The sequence below is a fragment of the Coregonus lavaretus genome (genome assembly GCF_964263955.1).
Source record: "Coregonus lavaretus genome assembly, chromosome: 13".
Lineage (NCBI taxonomy): Eukaryota > Metazoa > Chordata > Actinopteri > Salmoniformes > Salmonidae > Coregonus > Coregonus lavaretus.
Genome location: NC_140000.1, coordinates 11807312 through 11823451, shown reverse-complemented (window position 1 = coordinate 11823451; position 16140 = coordinate 11807312). Strand labels below are relative to the sequence as shown.

Here is a 16140-nt window from a genome sequence, read left to right as displayed (position 1 = left end):
TGGCAATGATTGGGTGCTCATATTTCTGTCCTCTTTTTCCGAAATGGTGAACACGTTCGAGTTGGATTTTATTGACAGCCTCGAGTGGGATTTGAAGCGTTGTATGCAAGAAGTCCTTCATTATATTCTCTGTTATTTCTCCCTCCTTTTCCTGAATACCCGTAAGTATTAGATTTTCTCTCATCGATCTAGTTTGGATGTCTAGTAAGGATTCTCTCAGAAGGTTGTTCTCCTTTTTAAGTTCCCTAACATCCGTTTCCATCTTAGAGACTGTCACTTTTAACTGACTGTCACGTTTCTTTCTCCATTATCAATGCTTTTTCGTCACTCATTTGAAGACTCGCTTTCAACTCTTTTACGTCCTTACTGACCAATTCTAGTATGCCCAATTTGTCATTTATCGACTTCAACAGGTCGCTTTCCACACTTACCAGACCCAATGGTGAAAAGCATATATCATCTGTATCAGTCGACGAGTCGCGTTTCCTCTTGGAAATTGGTTCTCCTCGTTTATCTTCCGCCATGTTTGGGTGTTGCGTGTTGTTGTAATATATGTCTATATATTTTTCTAGCCTTATGATTTGTTTTGTGTTATTATCCAGATTGAATTTTATTAACTGCGAATATATGAAATGCTAATATTTAGTCTAAGTTACTGATTTTGAATATTATGTTTTATCTTGAGGTGGATGGTACCGCTTTCTATTCAATACGCCATCTTGTCTAACGCACGCGTCTGTACTTTGCTCCGTTCATCTTTCCCTCGATCCTGACTAGTCTCCCAGTCCCTGCCGCTGAAAAACATCCCCACAGTATGATGCTGCCACCACCATGCTTCACCATAGGGATGGTGCCAGGTTTCCTCCAGACGTGACGCTTGGCATTCAGGCCAAAAAGTTCCATCTTGGTTTCATCAGACCAGAGAATATTGTTTCTAATGGTCAGAGGCCTTTAGATGCCTTTTGGCAAACTCCAAGTGGGCAGTCATGTGCCTTTTACTGAGGAGTGGCTTCAGTCTGGCCACTCTAGCATACATGCATGAATGGTGGAGTGCTGCAGAGATGGTTGTCCTTATGGAAGGTTCTCCCATCTCCACAGAGGAACTCTGGAGCTCTGTCAGAGTGACTATTGGGTTCTTGGTCACCTCCCTGACCAAGGCCCTTCTCCCCGATTGCTCAGTTTGGCCGGGCGACAGCTCAAGGAAGAGTCTTGGTGGTTCCAAACTTCTTCCATTTAAGAATGATGGAGGCAACTGTGTTCTTGGGGACCTTCAATGCTGCAGACATTTTTTGGTACCCTTCCTCAGATCTGTGCCTCGACACAATCCTGTCTTTGAGCTCTATGGACAATTCCTTCGACCTCATGGTTTGGTTTTTGCTCTGACATGAACTGTCAACTGTTGGAAAGGTGTGTGCCTTTCCAAATCATGTCCAATCAATTGAATTTACCAGAGGTGGACTCACATCAAGTTGTAGAAACATCTCAAGGATGATCAATGGGAAAAGGATGCACCTGAGCTCAATGTCGAGTGTCATAGCAAAGGGTCTGAATACTTATATAAATAAGGTATTTCTGTTTTTTATTTTTAATACATTTGCTAAAATTTATAAAAACCTGTTTTCGCTTTGCCATTATGGGGTATTGTGTGTAGATGAATGAGGAAAACATTTTATTTAAAACATTTTAGAATAAGGCTGTAACGTAACAAAATGTGGAAAAAGGGAAGGGGTCTGAAGGGGTCTGAATCAACTGTGTATATATAGAGTACTAGTCAAAAGTTGACACACCTACTTATTCAAGGGTTTTCCTTTTTTTCCCCTATTTTCTACATTGAAGAATGATACTGAAGACATCAAAACTATGAAATAACACATGTGGAATCATGTGGTAACCAAAAAAGTGTTAAACTAATCAAAATATATTTTATATTTGAGATTCTTCAAAGTATCCACCCTTTGCCTTGATGACAGCTTTGCACACTCTTGGCATTCTCTCAACCAGCTTCACCTGGAATGCTTTTCCAACAGTCTTGAAGGAGTTCCCACATATGCTGAGCACTTATTGGCTGCTTTTTATTCCCTCTGCGGTCCAACTCATCCCAAACCATCTCAATTGGGTTGAGGCCGGGTGATTGTGGAGGCTAGGTAATCTGATGCAGCACTCCATCACTCTCTTTCTTGGTCAGATAGCCCATATACAGCCTGGAGGTGTGTTGGGTCATTGTCCTGTTGAAAAACAAATGATAGTCCCACTAAGTGCAAACCAGATAGGATGGCGTATCGCTGCAGAATGCTGTGGTAGCCATGCTGGTTAAGTGTGCCTTGAATTCTAAATTAATCACTGACAGTGTCACCAGCAAAGCACCCCCACACAATCACACCTCCTCCTCCATGCTTCATTGTGGGAACCACACATGCGGAGATAATCCGTTCACCTACTCTGCGTCTCACAAAGACACAGCGATTGGAACCCAAAATCTTAAATTTGGACTCATGAGACCAAAGGACAGATTTCCACCAGTCTAAATTCCATTGCTCATGTTTCTTGGCCCAAGCAAGTCTCTTCTTCTTATTGGTGTCCTTTAGTAGTGGTTTCTTTGCAGAAATTCGACCATGAAGGCCTGATTCACGAAGTCTCCTCTGAACAGTTGATGTTGAGATGTGTCTGTTACTTGAACTCTGTGAAGCATTTTTTGGGCTGCAATTTCTGAGGCTGGTAACTCTAAAGAACTTATCCTCTGCAGCAGAGGTAACTCTGGGTCTTCTTATCCTGTGGCGATCCTCATGAGAGCCAGTTTCATCATAACGCTTGATGGTTTTTGCAACTGCACTTGAAGAAACTTTCAAAGTTCTTGACATTTTCTGTATTGACTGACCTTCATGTCTTAAAGTAATGATGGACTGTCATTTCTCTTTGCTTATTTGAGCTGTTCTTGCCATAATATGGACTTGGTCTTTTACCAAATAGGGCTATCTTCTGTAAACCACCCCTACGTTGTCACAACACAACTGATTGGCTCAAACGCATTAAGAAGGAAAGAAATCCCACAAATTAACTTTTAAGAAGGCACACCTGTTAATTGAAATGCATTCCAGGTGACTACCTCATGAAGCTGGTTGAGAGAATGCCAAGAGTGTGAAAAGCTGTCATCAAGGCAAAGGGTGGCTGCTTTGAAGAATCTCAAATATAAAATATATTTTGATTTGTTTAACACCTTTTTGGTTACTACATGATTCCATATGTGTTATTTCATAATTTGATGTCTTCAGTATTATTCTACAATGTAGAAAATAGGAAAAATAAAGGAAAACCCTTGAATGAGTAGGTGTGTCCAAACTTTTGACTGGTACTGTATATAGTTTCAAAGATATCCCTAAGACATTTTACAGAAATCTATATTATACAATTGTAATTAATTGCTAGTAGTTAGTCATCAATATGTTAGCCCCAAAATGGACCAAACCGAATTTCCCCTTTTTAATGTACACTCTTTAGAATTCTCCTCTGCGTCATTTATAAAGTGCAAGCGTTTGAGAAGCACTGAGTACATGGTGCCTTTAACCTCAAACAAGGAAGATGATCAGCTTGTGATGCTCTACTTAGCTCTCAAGATATTATGGCCCTATTCCTGCCCAATTGTTTAACCCTCCCGTTGTCCTAGGGTCAAAATGACCCGCCACTGTGTTGAACCAACTTTATTTAATTGTTATATTTTTTGGATCATTTGTGAGAAGGAGGCAGTGATACTTTCTTTAAAGTCTCACTGCCTCCTTCTCACAAACGATCCCAAAAATATAATAATAATAATATGCCATTTAGCAGACACTTTTATCCAAAGCGACTTACAGTCATGCATGCATAAATTTTTGTGTATGGGTGGTCCCGGGGATCGAACCCACTACCTTGGCGTTACAAGCGCCGTGCTCTACCAGCTGAGCTACAGAGGACAACATATAAAAATTAAATAAAGTTGGTTCAACACAGTGGCGGGTCATTTTGACCCTAGGACAACGGGAGGGTTAAGAAATGGAGTGGACGTGATAGTGGGAGTGGACGTGACAGTTATATTCCATTTGGTGCGACTCGAGTGGTTTCCCCCTAACCAGCTGTGCTGCGCAGGCTACATGGACAAGCAACACAGCTGGTAGGGGGAAATAGCTTGAGTCGCACAAAGTAGAATATAACGTTACGGATAAAGTTAGAAATTACACAATTTCATGTGTACAACACCCTTCTTTAGCATGCAATTTACATCAAAAATTGAGATTTGTTTCAAAATATTGAACCAATCCTTTAAGGCCATGAAGATGTTTTCCTTGCTTCATATACTGTATCATTAACACATCATGCTTTAAAAAGATGTTCCCATTCTGTGGCATGTCTCAATGGTCTTCATGGGTCATTTTAAAATGTTTTGTCCCTAAGCTGTCATCACTATTGTGCGTGCTGGGTGACTGATTGTGTGGTTGGTGGTGATGGGATACTGAAGCTAGATACACACTATTGATAACATGGACCCATAGTAATAATAAATGGTCCAATGGGTCATTAACATGGTCTAGAAAGTATCTGTTGGTCAACTTCCCCTCTTTAATGGTGGCGTTTTTACATGGACCATTCATTACAGATGGTCCAGAAAACACAAGAATTAAGGTGACCCCTCCAGATGTACTGTATGGCTCAGGGTCAGACCTCACTCTGTCCTGCTCCTCTGAGTCCAGTCCTCCTGCCCAGTTTCAGTGGGCTCTGAATGGAACGCTGCTGTCCAATAAGGGACCAGAACTCAGGCTGGAGAATATCCAGGCCAGTCAGAGCGGTAGCTACAGCTGCTGGGCCCATAATACCAGAACCCTGAGGTACCAGACACCTGAGCCCTCTGACATCACTGTGCTGGGTAAGTGGTAGATGACGCAGAGGAGAATTCTAAAGAAAGGGAAACTGGTTCTGGGGTGTCATGGTGAAATGCTTGAGGTTTGTGCTCAAGTCCTATCCAAGATGTTTGAGTACACCTTTTCCTTTTCCTTCCATTTTGTAAAAGCGTTTGGACGGGACACCTTCTTCTGTATGTAGCAGAGAAGGCCCTTTCAACAGAGATGGTGTGTTTAACACATGAGAAGAGAGCTCTGAGTGGCACATTTGACAAAGCAGATAGCATTGGATTATTAGTTGATACTGTAGTGTATACCGTATATCACAGGAGGCTGCTGAGGGGAGGAAGGCTAATAATAATGATTGGAACGGAGCGAATGGAAGGGCATCAAACACCTGGAAACCATGTGTTTGATGTATTTGATACCATTCCACTTTTTCCGCTCCAGCCATTATCCCAAGCCTGTCCTACCCAATTAAGCTGCCACCAACCTCCTGTGCTGTACACCCAAGCCACCCAACATGATTACCTTTAACCTTAATTTTTTTTAAATAACTGTTTGACAATATATTACATAACGGGTTGTTTGGATCCAGGATGCTGATTGGTTGATATACCATTACGTATTAATCTTATAATTCCACTGTCCCCCCGCCCAGGAAGGAAATTGATAAACTTCATCTGCCTTTTGAAAAAAGCATCTACACATTATTTTTTCATGCTACTATTTGGTTTGCAACAGTTGGGGGTTGTACAAATATACCTGCCTGCCTCTACGACCTGTGCAACAATATATCGTTTTACAAATGCTGTATCTCCAGTGGCAGTGGGGTAGCTAGAATGAATGTGAAACGAATAATTCACCATGGAAACTGTAAACAATCAGAATTCCATGAATCCATTAACCAGCACAGGGCGGCCTATGTAGGCCTATTGGATTTTTATTAAATCAAGTAGCAGTGCGTGGGTAAAATCACTGGGGTAGCCAAGCCAGAAAAAAATGCCATATTACAACCTATGTGTTGTGATAAGTTCATATGCCTTGACACCGTGATATATAGGCCTAAGGCTGAGACAATAAGAAGACACACTGGCAGAATAAATTCAACCTCACATTTGTTTAATTACAAAACCGGAGAGCAACCTCTGTCCGGTGAAGTCCACAAAGCATATTGCATGTAACAAACAGTTACATGACCTACAGCATGGTCAAGCAAGTTAATGTTTCCGCCATTTTCGGACTACTAAACAACTATTGATTTAGAACAGAGAGTTACCGCAAGTCCCAAAGAAAACAGGAGCTGCCTCCACTATTCAGCACCAACTTCAACATTTCAACATCATCAAATCACCTATGTTTAGTCTAATACAGTGACAACTAAAATATACCAAAGACAATTTATTCCAATCAACATAAGCTAAATATGATGTGGCTGTCAATGGTTCTATGTGTGTGTGCATGTGTGCATGCAAGTAGAAAAAACATGTTGACTCACCCTACTTATAGAGCAACGCCAATGCCATCCTCCTCTCTTTCATGTTGACGAAACGTTCTATGACACTGTCTTACAGTACACACTTTAATTTTTTGTTGTCCTAGGCTACCTAGCTAAAATGCTTGCTCGCTAGCCTAACTTCCTTTCATGGGCAACTTTAGTTAGTTAACAATAGCCTTCTACATCTACTATAGCTACATATTCCATCCTCTCAGTCCAGGGGCACAATGTATGAATTGGCCAGTACAGAGAATTAAGTAAAACCGACAAGTCCAGATGCAATAATTCAAGTTTTTCTGTTATTATGAGAAATAACAGAGAAATTATGTATTTCTCTCGATGCGATGTGAAAGGAGTGAAGCCAAATCTAAACTGGCTTCCCTTGACACTTTTTTTTGGTGCGCCAGGACCATTCTCAGTTGAGCTCACTCAGATTAGCTCAACGCTGATTGGCTATTATTTTATACTTTTTTATCAAGGGAGGCCAAATGCTTGTTGGCTTCCCTTGCATTAAATTCTACGAATGGCAAACTGGCAAATCGTCAATACAGAACTAAGACTGAATCCTACTACACCGGCTCTGACGCTCGTTGGATGTGGCAGGGCTTGCAATCTACAGTGCCTTCGGAAAGTATTCAGACCCCTTGACTTTTTCCACATTTTGTTAGCTTACAGCCTTATTCTAAAATTTATAAACATTGTTTTTGTCCCTCAACAATCTACACACAATACCCTATAATGACAAAGCAAAAACAGGTTTTTAGAGATTATAGCAAAAAAACATTTACATAAGTATTCAGACCCTTTACTCAGTACTTTGTTGAAGCATATTTGACAGTGATTACAGCATCGAGTCTTCTTGGGTATGAAACTACAAGCTTGGCACACCTGTATTTGGAGAGCTTCTCCCATTCTTCTCTGCAGATCCTCTCAAGCTCTTTCAGGTTGGAGGGGGAGCGTAGCTGCACAGCTATTTTCAGGTCTCTCCAGAGATGTTAGATCGGGTTCAAGTCTGGGCTCTGACTTGGCCACTCAAAGACTTGTCCCGAAGCCACTCCTGCATTGTCTTGGCTGTGTGCTTAGGGTTGTTGTCCTGTTGCAAGGTGAATCTTCACCCCAGTCTGAGGTCCTGAGCACTCTGGAGCAGGTTTTCATCAAGGATCTCTCTGCACTTTGCTCTGTTCATCTTTCCCTCCATCCTGACTAGCCTCCCAATCCCTGCCGCTGAAAAACATCCCTACAGCATGAAGCTGCAACCACCATGCTTCACAGTAGGCATGGTGCCAGGATTCCTCCAGATGTGACGCTTGGCATTCAGGCCAAACAGTTCATTCTTAGTTTCATCAGACCGTATAATCTTGTTTCTCATGATCTGAGAGTCTTTAGGTGCCTTTTGGCAAACTCCAAGCGGGATTTCATCTGCCTTTTACTGAGCAGTGGCTTCCATCTGGCCAATCTACCATAAACGCCTGATTGGTAGAGAACTGCAGAGATGGTTGTCCTTCTGGAAGTTTCTTCCATCTCCACATAATAACTCTAGAGCTCTTTCAGAATGACCATCAGGTTCTTGGTTACCTCCCAGACCAAGGCCAGCTTTAGGAAGAGTCTTGGTGGTTCGAATAATATTAATATTAATATAATATTAATATTAAGTTCTGCAGAATTATGTGTTCCTCGCAGTAAGATTAAGATGAAAACATCATGACTGGTTGTGTTTATATATCATATACATTATAATCTAGACTACAATCTGTATTATCAAACCAACCTATCTGATTCATAATATAACCATTATCCTTCACAGAACCAATATCTGGTGCTACCATAACAACTTCCCCAAATCCTCCAATCATCGAGGGGAATTCTGTCACCTTAACATGTGATGCTTCCGGCTCCATCATCAGCAGAGAGTGGATGATGGATGGTCAGCCTCTGTCTTCTGGTGACAATATCATCTTCTCTAAGAATAACAGAGTGCTGTTTATAAACTCTGCGAATAGAACAGACAGTGGAGAATACCTGTGTGGAGTCAGCAACCCTGTCAGCTCTAAAAATGCCAGTGACACTGTGAATGTAATCTGTAAGTACTTCCCTATAAGCCTGGGGATAAATGTACCAGATAAATGTACCAACTGTACCATCAATAGGTGGACATTAAAAAAATATAACAATGAATGAACACAAACTTTACACCAACCATTATGACTCCAACGTCACACTGATTACAAACTAATACACTTGTAGCTATGACTAACAGGTGATCTCTGTGTTACAGATGGACCTGATGGTATGGAAATCAAGGGTCCAACTGAAATAGAAGTAGGACAGAAGTTTACATTGACCTGCTCTGCTGACTCCAACCCACCTGCCAACTACACCTGGATGCTCAATGGAACAGAGATACCTGGACATTCACCTGAGTTCCCTAAAGAGAAGAGTGAATACTCTGACAGTGGGGATTACACCTGTACAGCAACAAATGATGTCACTAGAATCAAAACATCTGAGGTTCATAAACTGTCAGTAAAAGGTAAAGTTACCTGAAGCTTTAAAGACAATAATGTACATAATAAATATATAGTTAAAGTTCTACTTATGAAGTTTTGCATTTCAAAGTTGTTTTCAACTAGTGTCTTTACATTTACATTTTAATCATTTAGCAGATGTCACCCATTTGCACTGTATTGTGTAGTACTGCTTGTTGTCTGTAGCCTTTCTCTCGTCTCTACATGATTCTCTCTCTGGTCTCTTCAGTGGAGGGCTCTTTTTCACCAGATGGACTGTCTTCTGGTGCCATCGCTGGGATTGTGTTTGGAGGGTTGGTGGTTGTGGGAGTGGCAGTTGGTGTTTCAGTCTTCTTCATCAGGAAAAACGGGTGAGTTAAGAAACTTCCCTGCAGTTAGTAGAACATTTAGGCTCATTGTTCACATTGAACAAAACTGGTCACAAATATGACCTGTATGTATTTCAAAAGCACTGTAAACTGTTAAACGCATTGTAATATTATGTTCTTATAACTTTACTGTAAACTGTTAAACGCACTGTAATATTATGTTCTTTTAATTTTCTAAACAGTAACCATTCATTGTTTATTTCTTGTTGCATTCAGAACCAATGCTGACCCAGTCCATCAAGGAGGTAACCGCATACTGTACTGTATATTAAATCTTACAGGCATATCTAACTACATAGCCGTGGGAAGTAGGGGTGCTGAGGGTGCTGCATCACCCCCTGAAAAATTAGAATAAATACAAAAAAATATTATATATTTTTTAATCACAAAAGTATTCCACTGGCCCTTTACTAGTATTAGCGGACCAATATAGATGTCGGTAGCGCCGGCAAAAAAATGTTTTCAGCATCTCTGCTTTGGCAGAAAAGGTAGTTTTATAATTAAGAACAGTATCTTGCAGGATTCAATAGTTGGAATTGTAAGAGTTGTTGCCCTGTCCCTTTCTCTGTGATTGTCATTCTAATGGAATACAGAAAGAACAAAATCCTGTCCTCAAACATTTACATCAAAAGGTGCATCAAAAGGTGCAAAGTAATGGGCAAAGACACCAAACATCCACATCAAATTAAATATTATTCTTGATCAAATAACATGGAAAACAACCACTTTTTGTGAAGTATTAATTTACCATGCTTACGAACCACTTAATGTAAATGTACATTACTGTATTGTACATAGCCTGGTCATCGAAGTTTGTACGTGTAGACTTTCCATCACCATGAAGAAAAAGAATGCACAGTAATTGAGTACATTGAGACATTTACATTTACGTCATTTAGCAGACGCTCTTATCCAGAGCGACTTACAAATTGGTGCATTCACCTTATGATAGCCAGTGGGACAACCACTTTACAAATTGTTTTTTTATGGTGCGGAAACAGATTCTCACCACGCAACCTGGTAGAAGCGACCTGTCAGGTAGGACACAATCCAAGAGTGAGCCGCACCGGAGATGCCCAACTCGGAGAGGGTGGAGAGGAGGATCTGATGGTTCACAGTATCAAAGGCAGCAGATAGGTCTAGAAGGATGAGAGCAGAGAAGAGAGAGAGTTAGCTTTAGCAGTGCGGAGAGTCTCCATGACACAGAGAAGAGCAGTCTCAGTTGAATGACCAGTCTTGAAACCTGACTGGTTTGGATCAAGAAGGTCATTCTGAGAGAGATATCAGGAGAGTTGGCTATAGACGGCACACTCAAGAGTTTTGGAGAGAAAAGAAAGAAGGGATACTGGTCTGTAGTTGTTGACATCGGAGGGATCGAGTGTAGGTTTTTTGAGGAGGGGTGCAACTCTCGCTTTCTTGAAGATGGAAGGGACATAGCCAGCGGACAGGATGAGTTGATGAGCGAGATGAGGTTAGGGAGAAGGTCTCCGGAAATGGTCTGGAGAAGAGAGCAGGGGATAGGGTCAAGCGGGCAGGTTGTTGGGCGGCCGGCCGTCACAAGTCGCAAGATTTCATCTGGAGAGAGAGGGGAGAAAGAAGTCAAAGCATAGGGTAGGGCAGTGTGAGCAGGACCAGCAGTGTCATTTGACTTATTAAATGAGGATCGGATGTCGTCAACCTTCTTTTGAAAATGGTTGATGAAGTCATCCACAGAGAGGGAGGAGGGAGGGGGAGGAGGAGGATTCAGCAGGGAGGAGAAGGTGGTAAAGAGCTTCCTAGGGTTAGAGGCAGAGGCTTGAAATATAGAGTGGTAGAAAGTGGCTTTAGCAGCAGAAAAGGAGGAAGAGAATGTAGAGAGGAGGGAGTGGAAAGATGACAGGTCCGCAGGGAGTCTAGTTTTCCTCCATTTCCGCTCGGCTGCCCGGAGCCCTGTTCTGTGAGCTCGCAATGAATCGTCAAGCCACGGAGCAGGAGGGGAGGACCGAGCCGGCCGGGAGGATAGGGGACATAGAGAATCAAAAGATTCAGAGAGGGAGGAGAGGAGGTTTGAGGAGGCAGAATCAGGAGATTGGAGGGAGAAGGATTTAGCAGAGTGAAGAGATGATAGGATGGAAGAGGAGAGAGTAGCGGGAGAGAGAGAGCGAAGGTTGCGACGGATTAGTAGAAGAACAGCATCTAGTAAAGATGAGTTCAAGCGTATTGCCTGCCTTGTGAGTAGGGGGGGACGGTGTGAGGGTGAGGTCAAAAGAGGAAAGGAGTGGAAAGAAGGAGGCAGAGAGAAATGAGTCAAAGGTATATGTAGGGAGGTTAAAGTAACCCAGAACTGTGAGCCATCCTCAGGAAAGGAACTTATCAAGGCGTCAAGCTCATTGATGAACTCTCCAAGGGAATCAAAGGACATCAAGTGGTTTGTGATGATGTGATGTGATGATATGGCTCAGTTGGTAGAGCATGTCGCTTGCAGTGCTAGGGTTGTGGGTTTGATTCCCTCGGGGGACCAGTATGAAAATGTATGCACTCACTGCTGTAGGTTGCTCTGGTTAAGAGCATCTACTAAAAGGAATGAATAGATCATTTCAGCTTTCACATAAAATAAATTGCCTTTGCAAAGTATTTCAAGAAACTAGAAAAGATATATCAAGCAAGTATTTTTATATTCCACAGGTATTATCAGATTAACTGTTTTGTACAGATAATTATCAGACTCAAGTTACAAATGCTGGTAAGAACTCAAAAACATTTAGTTTTTTTTAAATCACAAAAGTAGTGCACTGGGCATTTACTAGTCCTGTATTAGCGGACGAATATAGACCTTTCAGCACCGGCACCATTTTTTATTCTGTACCCCCGCCCCAAACTACTTCCAGCGGCTATGTCTAATTATATATATATACACTGCTCAAAAAAATAAAGGGAACACTTAAACAACACAATGTAACTCCAAGTCAATCACACTTCTGTGAAATCAAACTGTCCACTTAGGAAGCAACACTGATTGACAATACATTTCACATGCTGTTGTGCAAATGGAATAGACTACAGGTGGAAATTATAGGCAATTAGCAAGACACCCCCAATAAAGGAATGGTTTTGCAGATGGTGACCACAGACCACTTCTCAGTTCCTATGCTTCCTGGCTGATGTTTTGGTCACTTTTGAATGCTGGCGGTGCTTTCACTCTAGTGGTAGCATGAGACGGAGTCTACAACCCACACAAGTCGCTCAGGTAATGCAGATCATCCAGGATGGCATATCAATGCGAGCTGTGGCAAGAATGTTTGCTGTGTCTGTCAGCGTAGTGTCCAGAGCATGGAGGCGCTACCAGGAGACAGGCCAGTACATCAGGAGACGTGGAGGAGGCCGTAGGAGGGCAACAACCCAGCAGCAGGACTGCTACCTCCGCCTTTGTGCAAGGAGGAGCAGGAGGAGCACTGCCAGAGGCCTGCAAAATGACCTCCAGCAGGCCACAAATGTGCATGTGTCTGCTCAAACGGTCAGAAACAGACTCCATGAGGGTGGTATGAGGGCCCGACGTCCACAGGTGGGGATTGTGCTTACAGCCCAACACCGTGCAGGACGTTTGGCATTTGCCAGAGAACACCAAGATTGGCAAATTCGCCACTGGCGCCCTGTGCTCTTCACAGATGAAAGCAGGTTCACACTGAGCACATGTGACAGACGTGACAGAGTCTGGAGACGCCGTGGAGAACATTCTGCTGCCTGCAACATCCTCCAGCATGACCGGTTTGGCGGTGGGTCAGTCATGGTGTGGGGTGGCATTTCTTTGGGGGGCCGCACAGCCCTCCATGTGCTCGTCAGAGGTAGCCTGACTGCCATTAGGTACCGAGATGAGATCCTCAGACCACTTGTGAGACCATATGCTGGTGCGGTTGGCCCTGGGTTCCTCCTAATGCAAGACAATGCTAGACCTCATGTCGCTGGAGTGTGTCAGCAGTTCCTGCAAGAGGAAGGCATTGATGCTATGGACTGGCCCGCCCGTTCCCCAGACCTGAATCCAATTGAGCACATAATAATAAATAATATGCCATTTAGCAGACGCTTTTATCCAAAGCGACTTACAGTCATGCGTGCATACATTTTTTTGTGTATGGGTGGTCCCGGGGATCGAACCCACTACCTTGGCGTTACAAGCGCCGTGCTCTACCAGCTGAGCTACAGAGGACCACATCTGGGACATCATGTCTCGCTCCATCCACCAACGCCACGTTGCACCACAGACTGTCCAGGAGTTGGCGGATGCTTTAGTCCAGGTCTGGGAGGAGATCCCTCAGGAGACGATCCGCCACCTCATCAGGAGCATGCCCAGGCGTTGTAGGGAGGTCATACAGGCATGTGGAGGCCACACACACTACTGAGCCTCATTTTGACTTGTTTAAGGACATTACATCAAAGTTGGATCAGCCTGTAGTGTGGTTTTCCACTTTAATTTTGAGGGTGACTCCAAATCCAGACCTCCATGGGTTGATACATTTGATTTCCATTGATAATTTTTGTGTGATTTTGTTGTCAGCACATTCAACTATGAAAGAAAAAAGTATTTAATAAGATTATTTCATTCATTCAGATCTAGGATGTGTTATTTTAGTGTTCCCTTTATTTTTTTGAGCAGTGTATTTATGTTTGTTTACCCCACATTTACATTGACATTTTAGGCCTAGATTCAATCAGATGAAGCATTAACCGGTGAAAGCCAACACCCGCCTAGCTGATGTTTTGGCAGGTTGGAGGTGTAACTGCGTTGGAGCTGTGAAATTGGAAAGCAGCTGCTCTTGTGATCATTGTCACAAAGCCACACTCATCCCACTCACGTTAGAAGTTCAGAACGAGAAAGTGTAGGCTTTCTGGTAGAGCACGGCGCTTGTAACGCCAAGGTAGTGGGTTTGATCCCCGGGACCACCCATTCACAAAAATGTATGCACGCATGACTGTAAGTCGCTTTGGATAAAAGTGTCTACTAAATGGCATAATATTATTATATAGAAATAATGACTCAAATTGAAAATCATTAAAATAATGAGGATTTTTATCAGCCTAATCCAGGTGTAGATTATATCTCCCATTCCAGTGCTCGAATTTGTAAAGAAGGCTGCATGGGATTTCTCTTAATGCGACTCCGTGCAGCCAATGGCAATGTTCGCTTTAGGTATAATGCAAGGAGCCGCTTGTGGATTTGACAGCTCTAATGCAGTTCCAACCCGACACCGCTTAAACCAACCATAATGCGGATGTTGGCTAAAGCAGATCTGATTGAATGGAGCCCTTAATCATTTAGCACACACTCTTATCCAGAGCAATTTACAGTTTCCACAGAAAAATGAATTCAGATAAATTACATGATCTAGTAACACCATGTTTTGTACACTCACTGACTGAGTTAATTAAGGACACCTTCCTAATTATAACAAAATATCAGCATCTGTGCAACCCCCTTTACTTGTGCATCTTCTATAGGCTCTCAGCAACATGTATATGAGAACCCATCACCTGTGTATGAGAACACAAGACAAAATCAATCTCCACCTTTACCCCTGACAGTAAGTAAGACCTGGTCACCTGGGATGTGTCTGTGCACGTCTGTATTCTACTACAGACTTACTGTAATAACCAGGATAACTTTGCTGATGTACAGTGTTAAAAAATACTGTATGCCAAGACTGTTTGGTTATGACAGTCTTCTCCAGGAAGTTTTTGTTATGGCACTTCAGTCTCTGGCCCTTTCATGTTATTCATTAACATATGATCACTATCAAAGTTTTTAGGACTTTGGTTTCATATTTTGGCATGGCAACTGTTGGTGTGGCTGTTGCCTTTTATGTAATGCCATTTTTTTTATCTCTAATTATGAAATACAGGACTCCAAGAATATCTATGATACTAGGATAATGGTAAGTTTTATGTTAGACCACAAGGTACCATGTGACTGCAATACTGTAAAAAATGTATTTATGTGTTGTTTGTAAGGTCTTCATGCTGTGTCACTGCTGATAAATGGAAGTTAATGTTCCTTTCTTTTCTCCCTCACCAATCTAACAGTAAAGGCTCTGTCGTAGCCGGCCGCGACCGGGAGACCCATGGGGCGGCGCACAATTGGCCCAGCGTCGTCCAGGGTAGGGGAGGGAATGGCCGGCAGGGATATAGCTCAGTTGGTAGAGCATGGCATTTGCAACGCCAGGGTTGTGTGTTCGATTCCAAAAATGTATGCACTAACTAACTGTAAGTAGCTCTGGATAAGAGCATCTGCTAAATTACTAAAAATGTAAAAAATCTAAAAGAAGTCATTGGAAAATACAGTACCTCCATTCAACCACCATTCTCTAGTGAATTCCATCATCAACACATTTAAAACCTGCATTATAACACCCAGTGTGGATCTGTAATATCATGTAAATAATCAATACATTTATGTGGTTTTATTGTCTGCTTTATTATTTTTTGAGAAAAAAAAGCTTCTTATGAAAGTGTGTGTGTGTGTGTGTGTGTGGGGGGGGGGGGGGGGGGGGGGGGGGCAGGGGGTTGGTAAATGTTCACAATCTAATTTAAATAGTAAATATAATTATTTATTGTACACTGTATTGTGAAGTGTGGATCCAAAAAGGCAAAGAAGCTGGAGTACTTTATTGCTTTACATGAAGTAAAACAGAATGATTAATAAAGATTGCCATCTATTTCTCCATCAACTCTGTTGTTTGTGTCAAGTGTGATGTTTATATGAGCTAATGATATTCAGGTAATTAATTCCTAGAAAGCTGGGTGTTGGTTCTAAAGCCTTGTTTATACCTGGTTCTAACATGTATCCTGTTTCCTGATCTTGCCCTCATTCTGATTGAGTCCACAATTTCAGACGTGTCTACAAATGGTGT

At 42.3% G+C, this 16140-nt stretch overlaps 1 protein-coding gene across 1 annotated transcript; it reads left to right on the top strand.

Moving 5' to 3' along the window:
* The first annotated feature begins 8203 nt into the window (after nt 1-8203).
* On the top strand, nt 8204-15424 carry LOC311139468 (cell adhesion molecule CEACAM1-like). Its single transcript, XM_084174348.1, has 7 exons — nt 8204-8446; nt 8642-8896; nt 9121-9241; nt 9476-9504; nt 14732-14814; nt 15133-15165; nt 15314-15424. Exons 1-7 carry the CDS (start codon nt 8281-8283, stop codon nt 15314-15316), a joined length of 690 nt encoding a protein of 229 aa, XP_084030474.1. The 5' UTR covers nt 8204-8280; the 3' UTR covers nt 15317-15424.
* Nucleotides 15425-16140: the final 716 nt, after the last annotated feature.

Coding starts and splice junctions, on each gene's coding strand:
- LOC311139468 (XM_084174348.1), top strand. CDS start 8,281: ATGATGGATGGTCAGCCTCTGTCTTCTGGTGACAATATCATCTTCTCT. Junction 8,447..8,641: donor TGACACTGTGAATGTAATCT/GTAAGTACTTCC, acceptor TCTGTGTTACAG/ATGGACCTGATGGTATGGAA. Junction 9,242..9,475: donor TTCTTCATCAGGAAAAACGG/GTGAGTTAAGAA, acceptor TGTTGCATTCAG/AACCAATGCTGACCCAGTCC.